We start from the raw sequence: 25,644 nt of genomic DNA, 5'->3' as shown, positions 1-25,644 counted from the left end.
GCACCTCCTGATAACTTCGGCAGATCCACAGCCAGCACAGGGGCTTTATTAATAAACTGTTTTTAATAAATGACCCCCCTAAGGATTTTTATGCAGGTTTTCAAGCCAAAGCCAGGAGTGGATTGAAGAAAGAGGTGCGATATACCTTTACATTTACTCTCTCTTTTAGATAACACTTGATTTTGGCTTCAAAACTGGGTTAAAAAAAAACTAAACAATGAAATACAGCCTGCACAAACATTGACTCACATGCTATGGAAAAAGTGAGGAGGGACAAACAAAATAAAAAGTGAACTAAACCTTTGCTTGATTATGGATTTTTTTTTTACAGGTGTAAAATATAAGGCTGCGTTTACACATTCAGTTTTTTTATGCAGTTTTTGAAACCAACGCAAGGAACTGATCATACATGGCTTTGGCTTGAAGTCGTTCTTGGGTTCAAAAATAGCATAAAAAGCCTAAACGTGTAAAGGAAAGGGAGGAGGGAGAATGCCTAATAAAGCAGATTTTAACTAAGATAAGCACAGCGACCTGACCACTTGAAGCAGACTGAAACTCAACACAATGAAGCCTGATGAGCTACATGAGGAGGTGAGGAACACAGATTTATTTTTTATCTCATTTAAAAAAATAATGGTTATGTATATATAGATTAGATAGTATTGATTAGATAAGATAGCAGGGATGTCCACCTGATTTTTACTTTTTTTCTACACAATTTATCAAAAAATGAACAGTTGTACAGACACATTGGAAAACTGTGATGAATCATAAGATAATGAGTGATATATGTCTGTAGATCAGCTACTAAAATGAAGAAATTTTACTGTGACCTATACAATTATGAAAATTTCAGTCATAATAATAATAATAACCTGCTCACACTCCCTCAAGAGTACATAAATCTTTGAAAAAAGAAAGGGGGGGGGGGGGCAAAATCTGTGAAATCTACACCTTCAGCATTCATCATCTGAACTCGGTTGTCTGATCGTGAAGCAGGGATTCTGCTTGTTTGTGTTTTTAGTGCATTTGAGTGGAGTGCATGGAGTGTGGCTGTTTGACGATGGATCAGGTTCAGAAGAATGATGGTGAATGGAGAAAACCAAGATTAGGGGATGTGATAGGTCAACCTAAAAAAGTGTTGTTATGAAGCGCCTAAAACTGTGTATGTTGTGAATTAACTTAATTGCTTGGGGTAGAGCCTTCTGGAGAACTGGTGCAGCTTGGCAGAAGTCTTGAAAATGGGATTGAGAGGTTTGGGTTATGGTGGTTGTTAGTTGTAAGTCATTTGCAGAATGTAAAGCATAGGTAGGATGGTAGAAAATATGAGAGAGGAGATGGGAGTTCAGCAGAATGGATAGCTTTGTGGGTGAGAATGAGCATTTAAATTAGTTTATATACTGTATGGGCAACTAGTGCAATGACCAGTACAGGGCAGGGAAGCAATTATAAGCACCGGTTGACTCCTAGTTTACCCTAATACATATAAGAAAGCAAATGTTTTGATAGATAGACAGACAGACTGCCCCATCAGAACCAAACACCATAGTGCAGTACAAAATGCTGCCAAAGCAGAACAAAATACCACAGTGCAGTGGCGACTCTAGGAACAATATATAGGGGGGGCACAAAGATACCACAGTCAAAAATGGGGGGGCAAAATCAAAATAAGTATATATAAATAAGATTACAAAATACGAGAGAATTGCGGTATGCAGGGATACATTTATAATAAAACAATTTACTTACAAAAGAAGCTATTCAGTCGTCTGCTGTGCCGTCCTCTGCTTGCTTCCGCGGATTCTTTCCCCTTCTTTCTGTCTCTCGTCAGTGCGCAGGCGTACTGTTATGGTGGATCTGTGGAAGACACACTGTTATGGGGGCATCTGTGGATGACACTGTTATTATGCCTCTCATTAGCCCCCATTATTCCTCTCATTAGCCCTCATTATGCCTCTCATCACTCCCATATCAGCCCCCATACCTCTCATTAGCCCCCATATCAGCCCTTATGCCTCATTAGCCCCATTATAAGGCCTTATGCCTCATTAGCCCCCATTATTCCTCTTATTAGCCCCCATTATGCCTCTTATCACCCCTATATCAGCCCCCATGCCTCTCATTAGCCCCCATATCAGCTCTTATGCCTCATTAGCCCCCATTATAAGCTCTTATGCCTCATTAGCCCGCATTATTCCTCTTATTAGCCCCCATTATGCCTCTTATCACCCCCATATCAGCCCCCATGCCTCTCATTAGCCCCCATATCAGCCCTTATGCCTCATTAGCCCCCATTATAAGCCATTATGCCTCATTAGCCCCCATTATGCCTCTTATTTGCCCCCATATGCCTCATTAGCCCCATATGCCTAATTAGCTCCCATATGCCTCATTAGCCCCCATTATAAGCCATTATGCCTCATTAGCCCACATTATGCCTCTTATTAGCCCCGATATGCCAAATTAGCTCCGATATGCCTCATTAGCCCCCATTATGTCTCTAATTAGTCCCCATTATGCCTCTCATTAGCCCCTATTATGCCTCTTATTAGCCCCCATATGCCTCATTAGCCCCCATATGCCTCTAATAGTCTAATTAGCCCCATTGTGTCTCTAATTATTATGCCTCTCATTAGCCCCTATTATGCCTCTTATTAGCCCCCATATGCCTCATTAGCCCCCATATGCCTCATTAGCCCCCATTATGCCTCTTATTTGCCCCATATGCCTCATTAGCCCCCATATGCCTAATTAGCTCCCATATGCCTCATTAGCCCCCATTATAAGACATTATGCCTTATTCCAAAATTCTTCAAGGGTCTCTAGGACCATCTGTGGCCCTTCTTCCTCTCTGACTAATTAGTAAAACTTATGCTTTTATTATATTTTAATTAAAATGTCCTGTAATGTCAGGAGAACACACACACTTAAAATTCCTCAGGATCTGGAGTGGGGTTATGCTTTCAGGTACATTCGCTTCCACCACTATACAGCCTGTTCTGGAGGTGCCTGATGCTTCTCAGGTATCCCTCCTACCTCTGCTTCTCTGTCTCGCTTCGCTTGCACTAAATCTCAGCTGTGTATTTAGCTGTGTACGTCTCTATTCCCTATCTCCCAGATCATGAACTAAAAACTATCTACTGCTTCCCTACATGTTTCGCCGTTCCACGGCGTCTTCATGATGCCTCTCATTAGCCCCCATATGCCTCATTAGCCCCCATATGCCTCTAATTAGCCCCCATTATGCCAATCATGATTAGCCCCTATTATGCCCCCAGCAGCCACATTTTTTATAAAATAAAAAAACAATCTCCTGCTCCTGGACGCCGCCTGCAATTTTCTCTCTCCTCAGTCGACTGTGCTCTGAACTGGCTCGCACAGCGTGGGGTCACAGAGCGCCCTCACGCTGTGCGCAGCCCTGAACAGCCGACAGCCGAGGACCAGGAAGTGGTAAGTACAGAGCGTTTACCGCTTCCTGGTCCTTCTGTACTAATGAGCGCTTCCATAATAGAAGAGCTCATTAGTATACACCGGCCTGCTTTGGAGGGAATCAGCGGGGGGGCACCTGGGGGGGGCAAAGAATAACATAGGGGGGGCAATTGCCCCCCCTCGCCCCCCTGTAGCGACGCCACTACCACAGTGTAATCTAATATACTGTCACATTAGAACTTCTGCTAGGAAAGTATATCATGCTGCACTGTGGTATTTGATGAAGGCAATATTTTGTGCTGCACTCTGCTGTAGCACCAAATACCACAGTGCAGCACAAAATACTGCTCCAGCAGAACCAAATACTACAGTGCAGCACAAAATATTGCTCCAGCAGAACCAAATACCACAGTGCAGCACAAAATACTGCTCCAGCAGAACCAAATACTACAGTGCAGCACAAAATACTGCATAAGGGCCAGTCATGATTTTACAGACCAACATATGGGTGAGTCTGAGACCTCTAATGAGACAGGGAAGTGACCTAACCAAGTTGTATGACCTTTTGAAGGGTCTAGTTATCAAGTAGAAATAAGTATATTCTGAACAAAGTCCTATGCCTTGCAAAAGGAAAAGCAGCATGTAAAGGGAATCTGTCACCAGCGACGTCCCTATCCAACTGTTTGCATAGACACCTAGCTGTAGTTCACCTGACTAAAATGCAGTTTTTCTTTAATTGATTAGTGGCTCTTTTACCAAGTTATTATATTATTTCTTAATATGAAGATTAGGCCAATGCAATGAGGGCGTACCAATTGCTCTTGTTGCATCCAAGCTGCACTCCTTTCTGTGGCAAGGCCCTAGATCAGGCATGCTCAACCTGCGGCCCTCCAGCTGTTGTAAAACTACAACTCCCACAATGCCCTGCTGTAGGCTGATAGCTGTAGGCTGTTCGGGCATGCTGGGAGTTGTAGTTTTGCAACAGCTGGAGGGCCGCAGGTTGAGCATGCCTGCCCTAGATGGTTGCTGTAACTGACAGGATCAGTCAGTGGCAAAGGAACGAGGGAGAAGTTGGCCACAAAAAGGAGCAGAGCTTGGGTGCGCAAGGGCAGTGTTGATGGCCTCACTGCACCCAAGACCTCATTTACATATTCAGATAAAGTATTATAACTTGGGAACACAGCCTCAGATCAACAAAAGAAAAATAGAGTTTTAATCAGGTGAACCAAAGCTATGGGTCTATGAAAACAGCTGGATAGGGAGGTTTCTGGCGACAGACTCCCTTTAAAAAAGGAAAGAGTCATACAAATCCTCCCTGTTGAGCCGAGGAAAGAGTGGGGAGCGGTTTTCTGCTATGAGATAACATTCTGAGAAAGCCAGGGAGAGTAAAAACACACCAACAGTCAGATGCGGACTTAAAGTGGCCCTGGAAAAAATACTAAAAGTGGCCCCGTTTTCTAGTCGGGTCCAAATTGATGGAAGCCAGGGCCAGCCATAACATATTGTGGCACATTATACCACCCCAACAGAGCCAAATACCACAGTGCATCACAAAATACTGCCAGCAGCACAAAATACATCCCCAAAAACTTCCACTGGCCGGCTGTGAGGAGGGCTCAGGCGGCCCTGGGATCGGACCACTGGGAAATTTCCCTGTAAGGTCTATGTAAGATCAATCCGCCCCTGCCAACAGTAAAAGATTAACTTAAAACATTGTTCATGTTCCTTGGTATAAGAAATATAAAAACTGTATAAATGACTGCATCTGCAATGTTCAACCTCCTATAGAAAAAAGAAACACAGTACCTTTTCGGGAATCTCATACTTTGGACCACTGCATGATGTTGTTAATGTTTTTGTGGCTTCAACCTCTTCCCCCATGGAGTGGTGGGCATCCATTAAAGAGAGATTATTATTGGTGATTTCTTAATACACATACGTATTCTATTCTGCAAGATCCTATCTGGAGTTATCCCAGTCCTCCGTATAGAAAGCAAAAGAAAAAAGGTAGCGGATCTGCGCAAACTAGACAAGTGGTAAAGGTGAAACAATCAAAAGTGCAGTCTGTCAGTATATGCTCAACACAACTTACAAAGTCTGCGTGCTGTCTCTTAGCCCACAGGTGTTTACACCTCCATATACTTCAGTGCTGAATGCAGGTACAGCAATGCTCGTTTCTGCCCATTATTCCAGCGCTGCAGCCTTAAGAAAAGATGCATACATGGTGCTCACGGCGTATAGATAAAAATAGTCGCACTTTATTGTACTTACAAAGTTGTTGTCTTAATCAAATCACATAAAATATCACTGCCCGACCCTGGTTTCGCTCCGCTTCGTCAGGGGCGTGCCAAGATTCACTTCTGGTACGGGTGCATTTAAAAAAAGGAACTCCCTCTTATTATTATAGTGAGGTATTTTTCACTATAAATACATTTCCATATCTCTCAATAATAGAATTATACAAACATTTTATAAATGCATAAAAACATTACAATAATATAATAATACATCCTATCACGGTTATAAAGCACTAGTGGCTTTTTTCTACAATTGCCTACAAGTGAAGTCTAGATGTTCCTTATTCTTGTGTCGTATTCCCTATCTTGTATACCCACTAATATCCACCGTATATGCTACTAATAAAAGCTGTCTATCATATATAGCAGCCGGCAGTTAATACATCGATACTGCCTTCATATCCCAATCTATATTCATGCCCGCAGGTTGTAAAGTTTTCATTTCATATATCCGCTCCGCTTCTTTTTTCTTAATATATTCAACCGGGTCCCCGCCCCGCCAACTGTTATATACTAATTCCACGCCCATAAACTTAAGTCCCATGGGATTGCGCTAATGACAGTTTTTAAAATGGGCTGATACACTATGTTTTTCCAACCCTTTCTTTATGTTTCTATGTTCTCCAATCCTTTCTTTAATTTTCTTAAAGTGCTGCCCATGTATTGAAGGTGAAAGGGACATTCTAGGACGTATATTACTCCTGCATGTTCACATGTTATGTGTCCCTTTAATTTATAATCCTTCCCTTTGACAGTGCTCTTGATTGTTTCAGTCTTGTAGCCTTTCCTTTCTTCCTTGGACCAATTCTTGCATGCTGTACAAAAACCGCACCATGTAAGCGCTCCATAAGATACATCAAGGTCTTTACAAGTGTTGGACGAGCATGCTCGGCCGAACACTAATTTTACTCGAGCATCACGATGCTCGGCACATCGCGGTGTTCGGCCGAATACCGCATGTGCTCGAGCACGATGCTAGAGTCTCCTCCCTGCACATTTGTTTGCTTCTACGCAGCCAATAAACGTGCAGGTAGGTACTGCCATTCACTGTAATGCCGTGGCCTCATCGTGTTCGGCTCAGTCTTAGTCAGGGAGAGCTGGAGAGCAGAATGGAGAGATAGTGTAGGGAGGGAAATAGGAATATTTTAGTTTTTATACTTGTTATAGACCCAAAAGTCCTTTTATGGACTATAGTTGTATCTGGCAGCAATATATATTTCTAGCGCAACCTGCGCTAAATAGCTTGCAATTGTTTGGCCGCTGCAGACAGCGACATTATCTGCGCTACATCTCCTGTCTAACGTGTGCGCAGCCTAAAAATATCTGTGACACCCAGTGTACTTTTTCCGTAGACGGTGTCCACTGCGGACTGTTACATTACCTGCGCTACATCTTCTGTAAAACGTTTGCATATCCGAAATATCAGTGACATTCAGTCTAATTTTATTGCTGCTGGTGGCAGCGACATTACCTGCGCTACATCTCCAGTATAACTTAAGCGCATCTGAAATATCAGTGACATTCAATGTAATTTTTTTCGCCGCTGATGACAGCGACATTATCTGCGCTACATCTCCTGTGTAACGTGTCCGCTGTCTAAAAATATCTGTGACATCCAGTGTACTTTTCCTGTAGACGGTGTCCACTGTGGACAGTTACATTACCTGCGCTACATCTCCTGTATAACGTTTGCGTATCCGAAATATCAGTGACATTCAGTCTAATTTTTTTGCTGCTGGTGGCAGAGACATTACCTGCGCTGCATCTCCTGTATAACGTTTGCCCATCCTAAATATCAGTGACATTCATTCAGTGTAATTTTTTATTAGCCGCTGGTGACAGCGACATTACTTGCGCTATACGTCCTGTATAACGTTTGTGCATCCTAAATATCTGTGACATTCATTCAGTGTCATTTTTTATTAGGTGGTGGTGACAGCGACATTACTTGCGCTATACCTCCTGTTTAATGTGTGCACATCCTAAAATTATCTGTGACATTCTGTGCACTTCTGTGCAATTTGCGCATACACTTACAAAACCTGCTCTACTGTACAGTCGTGGCCAAAAGTTTTGAGAATGACACAAATATTAGTTTTCACAAAGTTTGCTGCTAAACTGCTTTTAGATCTTTGTTTCAGTTGTTTCTGTGATGTAGTGAAATATAATTACACGCACTTCATACGCTTCAAAGGCTTTTATCGACAATTACATGACATTTATGCAAAGAGTCAGTATTTGCAGTGTTGGCCCTTCTTTTTCAGGACCTCTGCAATTTGACTGGGCATGCTCTCAATCAACTTCTGGGCCAATTCCTGACTGATAGCAACCCATTCTTTCATAATCACTTCTTGGAGTTTGTCAGAATTAATGGGTTTTTGTTTGTCCACCCACCTCTTGAGGATTGACCACAAGTTCTCAATGGGATTAACATCTGGAGAGTTTCCAGGCCATGGACCCAAAATGTCAACGTTTCGGTCCCCGAGCCACTTAGTTATCACTTTTGCCTTATGTGCCATCGTGGTGGAAAATGCATTGTTCTTCACCAAACTGTTGTTGGATTGTTGGAAGAAGTTGCTGTTGGAGAGTGTTTTGGTACCATTCTTTATTCATGGCTGTGTTTTTGGGCAAAATTGTGAGTGAGCCCACTCCCTTGGATGAGAAGCAACCCCACACATGAATGGTCTCAGGATGCTTTACTGTTGGCATGACACAGGACTGATGGTAGCGCTCACCTTTTCTTCTCCGGACAAGCCTTTTTCCAGATGCCCCAAACAATCGGAAAGAGGCTTTATCTGAGAATATGACTTTGCCCCAGTCCTCAGCAGTCCATTCACCATATCAATCTGTCCCTGATGTTTTTTTGGAGAGAAGTGGCTTCTTTGCTGCCCTTCTTGACACCAGGCCATCTTCCAAAAGTCTTCGCCTTACTGTGCGTGCAGATGCGCTTACACCTGCCTGCTGCCATTCCTGAGCAAGCTCTGCACTGGTGGCACTCCGATCCCGCAGCTGAATCCCTTTTAGGAGACGATCCTGGCGCTTGCTGGACTTTCTTTGTCGTTCCTGAAGCCTTCTTAACAAGAATTTAACCTCTTTCCTTGAAGTTCTTGATGATCCTATAAATTGTTGATTGAGGTGCAATCTTAGTAGCCACAATATCCTTGCCTGTGAAGCCATTTTTATGCAATGCAATGATGGCTGCACGCGTTTCTTTGCAGGTCACCATGGTTAACAATGGAAGAACAATGATTTCAAGCATCACCCTCCTTTTAACATGTCAAGTCTGCCATTTTAACCCAATCAGCCTGACATAATGATCTCCAGCCTTGTGCTCGTCAACATTCTCACCTGAGTTAACAAGACGATTACTGAAATGATCTCAGCAGGTCCTTTAATGACAGCAATGAAATGCAGTTGAAAGGTTTTTTTGGGATTAAGTTAATTTTCATGGCAAAGAAGGACTATGCAATTCATCTGATCACTCTTCATAACATTCTGGAGTATATGAAAATTGCTATTATAAAAACTTAAGCAGCAACTTTTCCAATTTCCAATATTTATGTAATTCTCAAAACTTTCGGCCACGACTGTACGTGTGACATACTTGCAAGCATATATACCATTTAATATGCGCAAGGCGAGCAGTAAGGGACAGGGAAGTTGCCATGCTGCTGATGGTGCACGCAGAGGCCGTGGCCCTTGGCACGGTGAAACTGTGCCTGCTGCCAGAGCACAAGAAACACACTCATCCACAAGACCTAGCTTCATGTCCTAGTTTGCAGGGTGGCACAGGACACCACTCTCGAAGTCAGACCAGTGCGACCAGGTGGTCGGTTGGATTGCAGCAGATAATGCTTCCAGTCGGTTAAGCACCACCCTGTCTTCCACAAAGTCCAGTCTCAGTAGCCAAGAGTCTGGTCAACAGAATTCTCACCCTGATACTCCTTCCACCCACCTTGAAGAGTCTTGGCAAACAAGTGATCCCCCAATGGGATATTCTGAGGAGCTGTTTTTATTGCCATTCCTTACTTTGGGCCATGAGGAGATCTTGTGCCCTGATTCCCAAACTCTTGAGCATCCACAGTCAGAAGAAGACTACAGTGGGGAACGTCAATTAGTGTTTCACAAGGTGGATGATGATGATAAGACACAGTTGCCAATAAGTCAACCGCAATTAGTGTCTCAAGAGGTTCATGATGAGGATGAGACACAGTTGTCAATAACTGAGGTTGTTGCTAGGTCAACAAGTCAGAAGGATGACGAGAGTGAGGAAGTGGAAGAGGAGGTGCTGGACGATGAAGTCACTGACCCAACCTGGGAAGGTGGCAAGCTGAGCGAGGACAGCAGTACAGAGGTGGAGGGATCCACAACACCGCAACAGGCTGGAAGAGGCAGTGGGGTGGCAAAAGGGAGAAGGCAGGCCACACCAAACAGGCCCGCAACTGTTCCCCAGAGCACCTCCTTGTGGCAATGTCCCTTGCCAAGGGGTAGGTGTCCCGCACATTTGAGGAAAGTGCAGCAAATAAAAGAATTGTCATTTGCAACCTGTGCTGAACTAAAATGAGCAGGGGCGTGAACTCACAACCACCAGCATGATCAGCCACATGGCATCAAAGCACCCTGATAGGTGGGCCGAATGCCAGGGTCCACAACCAGTGTCTGCGGGTCACACCACTGCCTCCTCTTCCCCTGTGTTTCGTGCTGGCCAATCCCCTGTCCAAGACGCAGGCCCGGATGCCTCCCGCCGTGCATCTGGACCTTCACAAGCACCATCAGCTAGCACATCCACTTCTGTGTCCCAGTGCAGTGTACAGATGTCTATACCCAGCCATCCACCCACAGACCACAGCACTAAATGTGCACCTTTCCAAATTGCTGACCCTGGAAATGTTGCCCTTTAGGCTTGTGGACACTGATGGCGGCAGATGTCCCACGGTACTCTGTCCCCAGCCACCAATATTTTTCATGGTGTGCAGTCCCAGCCTTACACTAGCATGTGTCCCGTAACATCACCCGTGCCCTGACCAACACAGTTATTGGAAAGGTCCACTTAACGACTGACTCATGGACAAGTGCTTTTGACCAGGGACGCTACATTTCCCTGATGGCACACTGGGTGAATGTTGTGGAGGCCCGGAGCGAGTGTCATGGTCTTACCTGCTTGCTGCTCTCCTTCGTTTGACATGTGCTGGCGGCCATCTTGGTTTCTGGGTTTCTTGTAGCCTTCCACCCTGCGGCTCCTCCTTCCCCTGGGAGGAGCTGGATGCCTAGCTCATATATATAGGAGGTCTGTGGCTTCAGTTCCTTGCTTGGTCCTCTTGTGTTCACATGCTTCTAAGACTGCTGCTGCTTCTGGTTCCTGATCCTGGCTTCGTCTGATTACCCTGCTGGTTCCTGATCCTGGCTTCGTCTGACTACCCTGCTGGTTCCTGATCCTGGCTTCGTCTGACTACCCTGCTGGTTCCTGATCCTGGCTTCGTCTGACTACCCTTCTGGTTCCTGACCTCTGGCTTCGCAAAGACTCTGCTCGGTTTCACCATCCGTTTGGACTTTTGCTTTACAGCTTTATTTTCAATAAAGCCTTCTTATTTTCACTTATCTCTTGTTGTACGTCTGGTTCATGGTTCCGTGACATTAGGACCAAGCCATGAATTCTGACGGTACAGGGCCATCCTCGCTACCCACGCTGGTTGCCAGACTTGATCAGCAGGATCACCTGTTGGGTCGGTTCGCTGTGGCGTTGCAAACCCTGCTTGAACGCACGGCTCATTTCGCTCCCGTTGCCGATGGGTCGGTTGTCGCTCCTGGGCTCGCTCCTACTGCCGCTCCGGTTGTTGCGCCAGAGTCTACCCCGACACCTGTTGTTGCGCCTGCAGTGTTTCGGGGTATGACCGGTTCTGCCCCTCTTCCACAGCGCTTTGGGGGAGAGCCAACTCAGTGCCGAGGTTTCCTTAACCAGGTGGGCATTTATTTCGAGTTGCTGCCACATGCCTTTCCTACTGAGAGATCAAAGGTGGGCTTCTTGATCTCGCTGCTCTCGGACAAGGCCTTGGCCTGGGCCAGCCCTTTATGGGAGAACAACAATCCGGTGGTTGCCGAGTTTTCCGGTTTTGTTGCTTCTCTTCGGAAGGTATTCGATGTGCCGGCTCGTGCTGCCTCTGCTGCGAAGCTCCTTATGTCCATCAGACAGGGTTCACGATCCGTAGCTGAATACGCCATTGAGTTTCGTACCCTGGCAGCAGAGGTGGGCTGGAATAATGAGGCCCTGGTCGCTGCTTTCTCTCATGGTCTCTCGGATGCCTTGAAGGATGAGGTTGCAGCTAAGGACCTACCAGTTGAGCTCGAGTCTCTTTCCTGATTTTGATTGACACCAGACTCAGGGAGAGACCTTCCTTTAAGGAGAACCTGCGGAGGTCTTCTAACAGATTGGTGCCTACGTTTGCTGTCCCACCCGTGCCTCCCTCTCCTCCCACGCCTCCTGGGGATGACTTGTCTGGGGGTGAACCCATGCAGCTGGGGTTTGCTCGCCTGTACGAGACGGAGAGGGCACTCCGGAGACGCGAGGGCCGATGCATGTACTGTGGTCTCGGTGGGCATTTTCGGTTGACATGTCCGAACCGTCCGGGAAACGCTCGTACCCTGAGATCCTGTCGAGGGCAGATCTTGGGTGGAGTCTCCTCGTCCCCGGTTTCCCGTGTTGACAAACCACTGATCACTGTTGTCCTCTCCTGGGTCGGGGGCTCGGTGACGACCCAGGCGTTGGTGGACTCTGGTGCTGGTGGTTTGTTCATTGATAGTGTGTTCGCTGCCGCCAATTCCATTCCTCTGCAGGCTCGAGGTTCCCCACTGGCCCTTGAGGCGATAGACGGCAGACCCCTTCTGCCGCCACACGTGACTCATGAGACCCTTCCAGTGGGGATAGCCATTGGTGCCGTTCACAGAGAGTCGGTCTGCCTCCAGGTTATTTCGTCTCCACACTACTCGGTGGTCTTGGGGTACCCTGGCTCCAGAAGCATAATCCGACTTTCGATTGGAGATCGGTCGAGATCCTCTCGTGGTCACCGCAGTGTGGGGCTAGTTGCATCCATGGGTCTGTCAAGTTGCTGTGTACTTCCTCGGACTCTCTGTTGCCTCCTGAATACGAGGAGTACCGGGATGTATTCGATAAGGTGCGCGCGGTTGCCCTACCTCCGCACCGCCCATACGATTGTGCCATAGAGTTACAATCTGGTGCCGTTCCTCCTCGTGGCAAAGTCTATCCACTGTCGGTAGCGGAGAATGAGGCCATGGAGGAGTACGTGAGGGAGGCGCTTTCACGCGGACACATTCGCAAATCTTCGTCCCCGGCAGGGGCTGGATTTTTCTTTGTGAAAAAGAAGGGCGGTGAGTTGAGGCCTTGCATCGATTACAGGGGTCTCAATCGCATCACGATCAAGAACGCTTACCCGATACCCTTGATTTCCGAGCTGTTCGATCGCCTTAAAGGGGCCACGGTCTTTACCAAACTCGACCTCAGGGCGGCATATAACCTGGTAAGGATCAAGGCGGGCGATGAGTGGAAGACCGCGTTTAACACCAGGACCGGTCATTACGAATCCTTGGTTATGCCCTTTGGGTTGTGCAATGCGCCCGCAGTCTTTCAGGAATTCATCAACGATGTTTTCCGTGACCTGTTGCAGCAGTGTGTGGTAGTCTATTTGGATGACATCTTGGTATATTCTGAATCCATGGAGGCCCACATTCTGGATGTCAGACGAGTGTTGCAACGGTTACGAGAGAACAAGCTGTTCGGTAAGCTTGAGAAATGCGAATTTCACCGATCCCAGGTAACCTTCTTAGGTTACATCATTTCCGCTGAGGGGTTCTCCATGGATCCTGAGAAGGTTTCGGCTGTCTTACAGTGGCCCCAGCCCAGTGGTCTTCGTTCCCTGCAGCGCTTTTTGGGCTTCGCCAATTATTATCGGAAGTTCATCAGGGACTTTTCCATGCTGGCCAAGCCTCTCACGGATCTCACCAGGAAGGGCAGTAATTCCCAGGTCTGGCCGCTCGAGGCCATCCGAGCTTTTGAGGCCCTAAAGTCCGCCTTTGTGTCGGCTCCGATTCTGTCGCATCCCAACCCTGGGTTGCCCTTTGTCCTCGAGGTGGACGCGTCTGAGACGGGAGTAGGCGCCCTTCTGTCTCAGCGTAGAACACCAGAGGGTCCTCTGCTTCCTTGTGGGTTTTACTCCCGGAAACTGTCTTCCGCGGAGTGCAACTATCAGATTGGTGACAGGGAGTTATTGGCCATCGTGCAGGCCCTTAAAGAATGGAGGCACTTGCTCGAGGGTTCGGTGGTTCCGGTTCTCATCCTGACGGACCATAAGAATCTGACCTACCTTTCTGAGGCCAAGAGATTGACACCACGTCAGGCCAGATGGGCTCTGTTCTTGTCACGTTTTAATTACGTGGTCTCCTACCTACCCGGTTCCAAGAACATCAGGGCGGATGCCTTATCACGGCAGTACTCCGAGCTGTCCAGGGAGGAGTCGATTCCGACTTCGGTCATACCTCCGAATCAGATCCTGGCCGCCATTCGCACCAGCCTGACCTCTCCCCTGGGTGAGCAGATTTTGGCGGCTCAATCTGGTGCTCCCTCTGGGAGACCCAACGGCAGATGTTTTGTGCCTGAGGAGTTGCGCACTCGGTTGTTGCGAACCTACCATAACTCCAAGACCGCGGGGCATCCTGGAAAGAATCAGCTGTCCTGGGCTGTTTCACGTCTGTTCTGGTGGCCTTCCCTACGTTCCGACATCGCCGCATATGTAGCGGCATGCTCCGTTTGTGCCCAGAGTAAGTCCCCTCGGCACCTTCCGTTGGGCCTTCTGCAACCCATAGCCACCGGGGAGCGCCCATGGTCACACCTGGGGATGGATTTCATTGTGGACCTCCCTGCATCCCGAGGCCATACGGTCATTCTCATGATTGTGGATCGGTTTTCCAAAATGTGCCACTGTGTTCCTCTCAAGAAGTTACCCTCTGCACAAGAGTTGGCCACGATTTTTGCCAGGGAGGTCTTCCGGTTGCACGGTTTGCCTAAGGAGATTGTGTCGGATCGGGGGAGTCAGTTTGTGTCCAGGTTCTGGCGCGCCTTTTGCTCCCAGTTGGGGATTCATCTCTCCTTCTCCTCGGCCTACCACCCTCAGTCCAATGGGGCCGCAGAACGATCCAATCAGGCCTTGGAGCAATTCCTTCGTTGCTATGTCTCCGATCACCAAGACAATTGGGTTGACCTCCTGCCTTGGGCTGAGTTTGCCAGGAACACGGCGGTGAACTCTTCCTCTGGGACGTCTCCCTTCATGGCCAATTATGGGTTCCAACCTGCCGTGTTACCGGAGGTATTCTCTCCCCAGGATATTCCGGCTGTGGAGGATCACCTTTCCGTCCTACGTGCTTCTTGGGTACAGATCCAGAAGTCCCTTGAGGTCTCTGCGCAGCGCCAGAGACTCCAGGCTGATCGCAGACGAGCGCCTGCTCCTTCCTACCAGGTCGGAGACCGTGTATGGTTGTCCACCCGCAACCTCAACCTTCGAGTGCCCACTCCCAAGCTGGCGCCTCGCTTTGTTGGTCCCTTCCGAGTGCTTCGCAGGGTAAACCCGGTAGCCTATGCCCTTGCGCTTCCTCCTGGCATGCGGATCTCCAACGTGTTTCATGTCTCCCTGTTGAAGCCACTGGTGTGTAATCGTTTCACTTCCTCGGTTCCTCGGCCTCGTGCGGTCCAAGTGGGCAATCGTGAGGAATATGAGGTGAGCAATATCCTGGACTCACGCCTGGTCCGCGGTCGGTTGCAGTTTTTGGTCCATTGGCGTGGTTATGGTCCAGAGGAGCGTTCCTGGGTTCCCTCCGCAGATGTCCATGCTCCTGCCTTGCTCCGAGCCTTCCACGCACGCTTCCCTCAGAAACCGTTTTGTGCTCCGCGGAGGAGGGGCCCTTGAGGGGGAGGTACTGTCATGGTCTTACCTGCTTGCTGCTCTCCTTCGTTTGACATGTGCTGGCGGCCATCTTGGTTTCTGGGTTTCTTGTAGCCTTCCACCCTGCGGCTCCTCCTTCCCCTGGGAGGAGCTGGATGCCTAGCTCATATATATAGGAGGTCTGTGGCTTCAGTTCCTTGCTTGGTCCTCTTGTGTTCACATGCTTCTAAGACTGCTGCTGCTTCTGGTTCCTGATCCTGGCTTCGTCTGATTACCCTGCTGGTTCCTGATCCTGGCTTCGTCTGACTACCCTGCTGGTTCCTGATCCTGGCTTCGTCTGACTACCCTGCTGGTTCCTGATCCTGGCTTCGTCTGACTACCCTTCTGGTTCCTGACCTCTGGCTTCGCAAAGACTCTGCTCGGTTTCACCATCCGTTTGGACTTTTGCTTTACAGCTTTATTTTCAATAAAGCCTTCTTATTTTCACTTATCTCTTGTTGTACGTCTAGTTCATGGTTCCGTGACAGCGAGTCGTACCATGGGATGGAACAGGTGCTACCGACGCCAAGGATTGCGGGCCCTACTTCCATCAGGGTTTCTGCCACCACTTACGTTAGTGGCTGCAACCACCCCTTCTCCTCCTCTCCCTCCTCCTCCACTTCCACCTCTGAATTATCATCTTGCAGAACCAGTCAGCCATCAGTCAGTAGCTGTAAGCAGTGTAGCACTGCAGTGGGGAAGCTGCAACAGGCCGTGCTTAAACTGATCTGCTTAGGTGACAAAAAGCACACCGCCACAGAGCTGTGGCAGGGGATAAGGGAGCAGACTAAGCTGTGGCTCTCCCCACTCAACCTACAACCAGGCATGGTTGTGACTGATAATGGCCGTAACTTGGTAGCGGCTTTAGAGCTCGGCAAGCTCACACACATACCATGCCATGCCTAGCCCACATGTTCAACCTAGTGCAGCATGCCAGACCTGCAGGGTATAGCGATAGTGAGGTCACGGTTATGGGAAATCGAGGGTTACTCACTTTTTGGAGGAGAACCCTGGGCAGGCATGCGGCAGTGAACGAGAGGTAGACACAAATTCCTCTGGGGCACACTCTGCATGGAGAGACCTGGCCTGATGTTGGGTGAGGTGCCCTGGATGTTGCAGGTGTTTTGAGTGCCTGAGGCAAGGTCCCTTTAAGGATCGTGACGCCAGTGCCTGTAACGGTGGCACACCGATTTATAGAAGTAGTAATATAGGTACACAGCTGGTATGGTAAACCAAACGTTGCTTTAGTTGGAAACAGTCCAACTTTGTACATACAGATGATAATGATGTCCCTTGTAACAATACTCCACAAGCAGGTTTATTTCACAATATGGCAGGCATAATCTTGCAAGATACTTGGAGGGTATAAAGTTAATGCTTAGCAGGTCTATGCTGCACTATCCCCTTCAGCTATTCTAGCTGGCTGGATCCCAAGGCCCGTGCCTAAATGGTGGCTTTAATCCTTGGTATATAAATCCTTCCTCCAGTATTGGCTCTTGCTTTATATTAAAGTCCCTCTGCTCATCAAGTTACTTATCTGAACTTGCTGTATTGTCCTTACTTTGAGGGATGCTGCAGGTTGCTCCCAGGAGGCACATCTCTTCTACTGGGGTAATCTTCTGAGCTAACTGAGGCTCACTTTATCTACAGGCTGATTACATTACTCTTCTAGCCACCTGGAATGAACTAACTCTCCCCTGTCTGGGCCTACCTATATATACTTAGGGCTCTCTAGCTCCCTCTAACGTCTAGGAGGCTAAACTACACCCTAACAGGCCTGACACCCAGATAACACAAGGAAATGCATATTAAACATCACATTAATGCAAAAGACATGTTAACCCTTGTGTAGCGCCCACCTTTACCTGGTGGGACACTACACTAGTGGTTCAGTAGTTTCTCAAAACCTAACCCAATTTTCCTGAGCTTCTGGTGAAGGTGCGCCCCGTGTGTGCACATTTCCCCAAGTCATCGACAGCTTCCGCTGGTCTGGCAACGCTGCAGCAGCGCTTGCAATTGCCAGCTCACCCAGTGTTGTGCGACGTGAGCACACGCTGGAACTCGACGTTTCACATGTTGGCCAGGCTTTGTGAGCAGCAGAGGGCAGTAGTGGAATACCAGCTGCAACATGGACGTCGCCTTTCCAGTCAGCTTCCGCTCTTCACAAGTGTCGAGTGGGCATTGATGTCTGACCTTTGTGAGGTTTTACGCAACTTTAAAGAATCAACACAGATAGTGAGCGGCGATAATGCTATTATCAGCGTAACCATCCCACTTCTGTGTCTACTCAAATGCTTGCTGCTCACAATTAAGGCGGACGCTTTGCATGTGGAAGAGGTGGAAATGGGGGGAAAAAGTACACAGGGTGATAGCCAGACCACCCTCAGTTCGTCTTCTTGGCGCGAATTGGATGATGAGCAGGAGGAGGAGGAGGAGCAGGAGACGTTTGCCTCCGTTACAGAGGGTAGTACCCATGGAAGTTTTATTCCATCTGTTCAGCGTGGATGGGTAGAAGAGGAGGAAGAGGATGAGGAGATTGAGAGTCATCCTCCTGATGAGGACAGCGAAGTCTTGTCTGTTGGGACTCTGGCACACATGGCTGACTTTATGTTAGGCTGCCTTTCCTGTGACCCTCACATTGTATGCATTTTGGCCAACACCGATTACTGGTTGTTCACCCTTCTCGACCCCCGCTACAAAGAGAACTGCTCATCTCTCATTCCTCTGGTGGAGAGGACGAGAAAAATGGTGCAAAACCAGAAGGTCCTTGTGGAAAAACTGCTCCAAAAATGTCCAGCTGGCAACACTGGCTGCAGAGTATGTAGTTCCTTGGCCAACCAAGGAGAGGAGACGAGGGGAACACACAGCAGTTCCAACAGCTCAGCAGCGGGCCCTCATCCTTAATGTTTTAGAGGGTCACCAGCAGGCCCTCACCCATAATGTTTTTGAGGGTCATCAGCAGGCCCTCAACCATAATGTTTTACAGGGTTAGCTAAGAAGCAGACCCTCACCCTTAAATTTTTAGATGGTCAGCTCGGCAGCAGGCCCTACCCCACAAAAATTTTTAGATGGTCAGCTCAGCAGCAGGCCCTCACCCCTAATGTTTTAGAGGGTCACCAGCAGGCTATCAATCATAATTTTTCATGGGTGTGTATGATGCGCTCCTTTATGTGTAATATAGGGTGTATTGGAGTGCCTGTTCCTTGTAATTTTTGGCAGCCCTTTCCCTAAGTGCATAGGCTTCATGAGTGTAGGAGTCCACTACCTGAACAATTGTACCACAATGTGAATGAGGCCCTCCATTATGTGATATACAGGTTGTACCAGAGTGCCTCTTCCTTGTAATTTTTGGCAGTACTTGCACTTTATATACAAGTAAATATACAGGAAAGAATGATTCCTAACAATTTTTCCTCTAAAATCGATTTTATCTTCGGTCTGGTGCGTATTATTGTCAGTCTGTAGTGGCGTACTACTCGGACAACATCGTTCCCAGCAACGACCTGGGAGTCCAAGATGCATCCAGACATCCTCCCCATGCTGTTCCCGAACCATTTCAGTGGTGTTTCCATCAATTTCTGTCCTTTTACTATGAACCAGACACACTCCCCTCTTCAGAGCAGTGGGTGCCTGGTTTAATGCTCAGGTTCTCCCATTGACTTCCATTGTCCCGAGGTCTTCTACTCGAGAACCCAAGCTCGACCAACCCTAGTCTTTACGTAAACAACTATGCACCATTTTATCTTTAATAGTGGGCTCTTTTTTGAAGATGAAAATTGGGTTATGGCTAAGAAACAGCACGCAGACTTTGTAAGTTGTGTTGAGCATATACTGACAGACTGCACTTTTGATTGTTTCACCTTTACAACTTGTCTAGTTTGCGCAGATCCGCTACCTTTTTTTATCCATTAAAGAGAACCTTTCACAAATTTTTACTTTATAAAAGCAATACTTCACACTGTAGCTGATGTTCAGTAGATATCATATCACTACTGTTGTTCATATGCTCCTCTATTGTGCCAATGTGCCCCCCATTCTGTTTTGGCGCCTGGTATGCTAATTAATAGCAACGGTACAGGGAGGAGGAGACTTCAGCTTTTCTCAGTGGGCGTCTCTTTCTCCCTGGCTGTGGCAGGGTCCAATCACAGCGGAGAGTGTCACAGCCAGGGAGAAGGTGAGCAGTTTTTTTCTCAATGGCTGTGACGTGATCCGCTGCAATTGGACTGTGGTACAGTCATACACATACATGTGTTTTTTGCAAAGGGTTTTTTCACGATATCTGCTGCACACCAGTTCTGCCACAAAATCTTTCTATTAAGAAATCTTTTCTTGCAGGCTTCCTACCAACTTCGTATTACCTCCATCCAATCTGTTATAATGCCCCGTGCCCATGTATACCAAACATGAAGGGAGTAATGGCATTCTTGAGTAAATTCTTTAATTGCTCCCTGTTACTGAGCTGTGATCAAATCGACGTTGATACAGTAGAAGCTGATAAATGGCCAGAGTTCTAATGAGGAAGCAAGTATTTTTTGATGTATATCGGATTGTTGGGGTTTTATGTATGATCTCGGCTGGGGAGGATGCTAGCCTTTTTATAACCCCTCTAATGGTTCTGTCAGGTCTATGAAGGGTTTAGGCAGGATCCTAACTCTATCTCTAGGTTTTATGATAGGGCTCTCTGATGTCTGTGAAGTGGTTCCATTTTACAGATTTTATTGCTACAATCTCCTGGACTGGCTTTTGGAAGGGACATGGATGATGTTATAAACCACTACAAGAATGTCAAGGAAGGGGTGACTATTCCAACAATCATTTTGATATTTATATTACCACAGCTTGTCTCTCTGTTTTTCATGGCCCATAATGTGGATCAGGCATGCTCAACCTGCGGCCCTCTAGCTGTTGTAAAACTACAAATCCCACAATGCCCTGCTGTAGGCTGTAAAGGCATGCTGGGAGTTGTAGTTTTGCAACAGCTGGAGGGCCGCAGGTTGAGCATGCCTGCTGTAGATAGAATCATAGGGATAAAATGTATAGTTTGATGCAAAATTGCATGAAGGCAAATAAGTGCAAAGTTCTGGGTGACATTTTAACAATGTGTCTGGTCTCTAATTCCAGAACATACAGTATATTGGATATATGGATATAATGTTTTTTATTTTTATTTTTTACATTTAACAGTTTTTAAAATGTCTACAGTTTTATAACATAAACATGTAACAACAAAGTGATAAGGAGAGAAAACTGTAACAGTTTTCACATAAGAATTACAGTTGAAGCGTTCCAGTTCATGAACTATAACAGCTAATCAACAAAACTAAAATAAAACAAAAAACTAAAATAGTACAAAGCCAATCTCATTGACACTTAGGGGAACATTTATCAAAACTGGTGCTAAGTAAAACTGGCGCTAAGGAAAACTGGCTTAGTTACCCATAGCAACCTATCACATTCCACCTTTCATTTTTCACAGCTTCTTTGGAAAATGAAAAGGTCCATCTGATTAAGCCCGTTTTCCCTAGCACCAGTTTTGACAAATAACCCCTTTTGTCACACTAAAAGGGATAAAGTACTTTTTTTTTCATACAGCTATATACCTTTAGAGATTACACAACATGACCCTAAACTGTTGGGGCTTAGGTATTCAGAATGAGTTTTCTTACTTGCTGCTACAATGGCCAAGCCTACAAGACTACAAACCCATGAAAACAGGCTAGTGCTTGTTTATGGCTTCTATAAAACACCATGAAATTTCTACATTTTTAAAAGCATTTTTGGGGTGGTGGTTTTAGCTACACAATGTTATACTTGGAGGTGTTTTAGATTTTTTTCATGTTTTATTCCAAAGTCTGGTGAAAAATGCTTGAAAAATGCCACACCCAGAGCATGCTACAATTTGAGAAAACCGTCAAGGGACTCCATATACTGCATTGGGGAGGGGGGTTGTGGGAAACCACTAAGCATGCCAGGCTTCACCTAACCTGGAAGCCTAGACCTGAATCCAACAGGGAGTCATGGCATTTGCATACAGGGCACAGGAAGTATACACAGGTTTTATTTACATTTTTGTTAATCAAGCATTTAGAAAATATATACTTTTATGGGACAAATGATCTACAAAAAAAATAACATGCTGCTACTAGTGATAGGTCTTGTTTATAAAAAAAACCAAAAAGGCTACACACCGTTATATATACAAACAATAGAGCTAAGAAATGGGGGTCATTATAGATAAAAATGGTACAATACCGACTATAAATGAATAATGGAAGCTCTTAGCGCACATATGTGTCGGGCCCATCTACCAGGCATCAAGGTGGCTTCCGCAGATGAGTCCCTACTAGAGTTGAGCGAATGCGAACTGTAAAGTTCGGGTCCATACCGAACTTTAGGGTTTTCGGCACCCGGACTCGAACATTTACGTAAAAGTTCGGGTTCGGTGTTCGGCGATTTTTATGGCGCTTTTTGAAAGGCTGCAAAGCAGCCAATCAACAAGCATCATACTACTTGCCCCAAAAGGCCATCACAGCCATGCCTACTATTGGCATGGCTGTGATTGGCCAACTGCAGCATGTGACCCAGCCTCTATTTAAGCTGGAGTCACGTAGCGCCGCCCGTCACTCTGCTCGGATTAGTGTAGGGAGAGGCTGCAGCTGCTGTGAGGGAGAGATCAGGGAGAAATCTTATCAAGAACTGGTTTATGTACTCAGCGATCTAAAGAAAAAGTGTTTTGTGGGTGCAGTGCACAATATTTTTAAGCCTGCCCTGAGCCAACTACTGCTGAAAATGAACTTTTTTTTCTTCAGTTAGTCAATATCAATACATGATCGGCAGCCATTTTATGCAACGATAGTGCACCAGCATAGGCTATATGCAAGTCCAGAAATACAGCTTTGGCATACTGTGGTGAAAAAACCCTCTAATATACTGCACATCTGGGATTAGACAAGCATAAGTGACTGTCACATTTAGGACAGAAATACAGCTTTTTGGTTAGGGTGAACAAAGCCTCTAATATACTGCACATCTGGGATTACACGTGCATAAGTGACTGTCACATTTAGGACAGAAATACAGCTTTTTGGTTAGGGTGAAAAAATCCTCTAATATACTGCACATCTGGTATTAGACAAGCATAAGTGACTGTCACATTTTGGCCATAAATACGGCTTTTTGGTTACTGGGGTGAAAAAAGCCTCTAATATATTGCACATCTGGGATTACACGGGCATAAGTGACTGTCACAATTAGGCCAGAAATACGGCTTTTTGGTTACTGGGGTGAAAAAAGCCTCTGATATACTGCACATCTAGGATTTGACAAGCATAAGTGACTGTCACATTTAGGACAGAAATATGGCTTTTTGGTTACTGGGGTGAAAAAAGCCTCTAATATATTGCACATCTGGGATTACACGTGCATAAGTGAGTGTCACATTTAGGCCAGAAATACGGCTTTTTGGTTACTGGGGTGAAAAAAGCCTCTGATATACTGCACATCAGGGATAAGATGTGCATAAGTGACTGTAAATACCGCTGTCATATAGAGTTAAAAAAAAAAATATAGAGTGCAATACCCTACATCAGGGTTTATATTTGCGGTTAATTATTTTTAACATACTTAACCACTTTTTACTTTGCTTTGTGAACGCTAACTATGAGGCAAACATCAAATAAGGGACACGGTCATGGTCGTGGTAGTGGTGTTGGTGGAGCCTCTGGTGCAGGGAGAGGAAGTGGCCGTTCTGCCACAGCTACACGTCCTACTGAACCTACTACCTCAGGTCCCAGTAGCCGCCAGAATCTACAGCGATATTTGGTCGGGCCTAATGCCGTTCTAAGGATGGTAAGGCCTGAGCAAGTACAGGCGCTAGTCAATTGGGTGGCTGACAGTGGATCCAGCACGTTCACATTATCTCCCACCCTGTCTTCTGCAGAAAGCGCACAGGTGGCTCCTGAAACCCATGCCCATCAGTCTGTCACATCACCCCCGTGCATATCGGGGAACCTGTCTGAGCCTCAAGTCATGCAGCAGTCTCTTATGCTGTTTGAAGACTCTGCTGGCAGAGTTTCCCAAGGGCATCCACCTAGCCCTTCCCCAGGGGTGGAAGACATAGAATGCACTGACGCACAACCACTTATATTTCCTGATGAGGACATGGGAATACCACCTCAGCACGTCTCTGATGATGACGAAACACAGGTGCCAACTGCTGCGTCTTTCTGCAGTGTGCAGACCGAAAAGGAGGTCAGGGAGGAAGACTGGGTGGAAGGCGATGCAGGGGACGATGAGGTCCTAGACCCCACATGGAATGAAGGTCGTGCCACTGACTTTCAGAGTTAGGAGGAAGAGGCAGTGGTGAGACCGAGCCAAAAGCGTAGCAAAAGCGGGAGCAGGGTGCAAAAGCAGAGCAGCCATCGCCAAAACAGTTTGTCTGCTACTGGCCACCGTCACCAGGGACCGAGCACACCAAAGGCAGCTTCAAGGAGTTCCCTGGCATGGCACTTCATCACACAATGTGCTGACGACAAGACCCGAGTGGTTTGCACGCTGTGCCATCAGAGCCTGAAGCGAGGCATTAACGTTCTGAACCTTAGCACAACCTGCATGACCAGGCATCTACATGCGAGACACGGGCTGCAGTGGAGTAAGCACCTTCAAAACCAAGAAAGGACTCAGGCCCTTCCTGCTCCCTCTTCTGCTGCTGCCTCGGCCTCTTCCTCCGCCTCTGGAGGAACGTTGGCACCTGCCGCCCAGCAAACAGAGGATGTGCCACCAACAACACCACCTCCGTCACCAAGCATCTCCACCATGTCATACGGAAGCATTCAGATCTCCATCTCACAAACCTTTGAGAGAAAGCGTAAATTCCCACCTAGCCACCCTCGATCCCTGGGCCTGAATGCCAGCATTTCTAAACTGCTGGCCTTTGAAATGCTGTCATTCAGGTGTCACGGCTGAGAGTGGGGGAAACCCTCAGCCGTGCTGTGTCAATGTGAAAGGGTAGCTGCTAGGCCAGGACAACAGGATTAGGGAGCAGGTCACCTCCTAGTGCGTCCCTAACTCTGACCCTGACTCCTAACCATATGAGCCGACCCTGATGGTAGGAGGGCTCATACTCCGGAACCTAGGGTCCCTACTAGCCTTCAGGATAGCCTTGGACTAGGAGCAGGGTAAGACGACCTGTTCCTCCACATCACGGACGAACAGGAGTCTCACTGGCCAAGCTGCGAGGAAAGGGGAACATGTACAGCATATGGCAATGGCAGGTAGTGAAACTAGTACCACACCTACCTGTCACAGACACACAGCCAGGAACCCGTGCACAAGTGTTAATGTCCAGCCCAAACACAAAAGGACACAGCATACACCACACATCACACAGGAACCCAGGACCATAAGCTGCAATAAACATAGAGACACCACTAGACATATAATAACAACAATGTCTAAACATATCTTATGACCACAAGGGTGACCCTCATTGGATAGATGGTATAATACCAGGAGGATGACTCCAGCATAAACACATGGCTGGAGTACCCCTCAGATTCCGGCATCCAGCAGGGGCTAAATAGCCCAAGTAGCCACACCCACACACAGACACACCCAGTGTTCACACACTAGAAAGGGAATTAACCCTTCCAACACCAGGCAAGGGATAGAAGCCACTTAAAGGGGAAGTGTACACACAACTATCACACTCCACCTGTTACCGCCTGGGAAACAGCCAGAAGGCCGAGACACTGCCACCACATGCACACAACACCACACATTGCCACGGGCAACAGCAAGTGAAGGAAAGTGTCACAAAACACACCATAGGCCGTGACATCAGGCTGGTGGAGATGGACAGCTTCAAACAGCTCATGTCGCTTGCTGTGTACGTCGCTCCCAGCCGCCACTACTTCTCCAGGAGAGCCGTGCCT

General features: G+C 47.1%; 1 protein-coding gene across 1 annotated transcript in view; it reads left to right on the top strand.

The window, feature by feature from the left end:
• Nucleotides 1-561: 561 nt before the first annotated feature.
• CCR10 (C-C motif chemokine receptor 10) overlaps nucleotides 562-25,644 on the top strand; it is a 46,517-nt gene continuing 21,434 nt past the window's right edge. The window contains exon 1 of the mRNA XM_040436853.1: nucleotides 562-591. Within this exon, the coding sequence (XP_040292787.1) occupies nucleotides 565-591 (27 nt within the window). The 5' untranslated portion in view covers nucleotides 562-564. The remainder of the gene's footprint in view (nucleotides 592-25,644) is intronic.

This window comes from Bufo bufo, chromosome 6 (genome assembly GCF_905171765.1).
Source record: "Bufo bufo chromosome 6, aBufBuf1.1, whole genome shotgun sequence".
In the NCBI taxonomy this organism is placed as follows: Eukaryota; Metazoa; Chordata; class Amphibia; order Anura; family Bufonidae; genus Bufo; species Bufo bufo.
The sequence above is the reverse complement of the archived record's forward strand: the minus strand, read 5'-3'. Positions and strand labels throughout refer to the sequence as shown.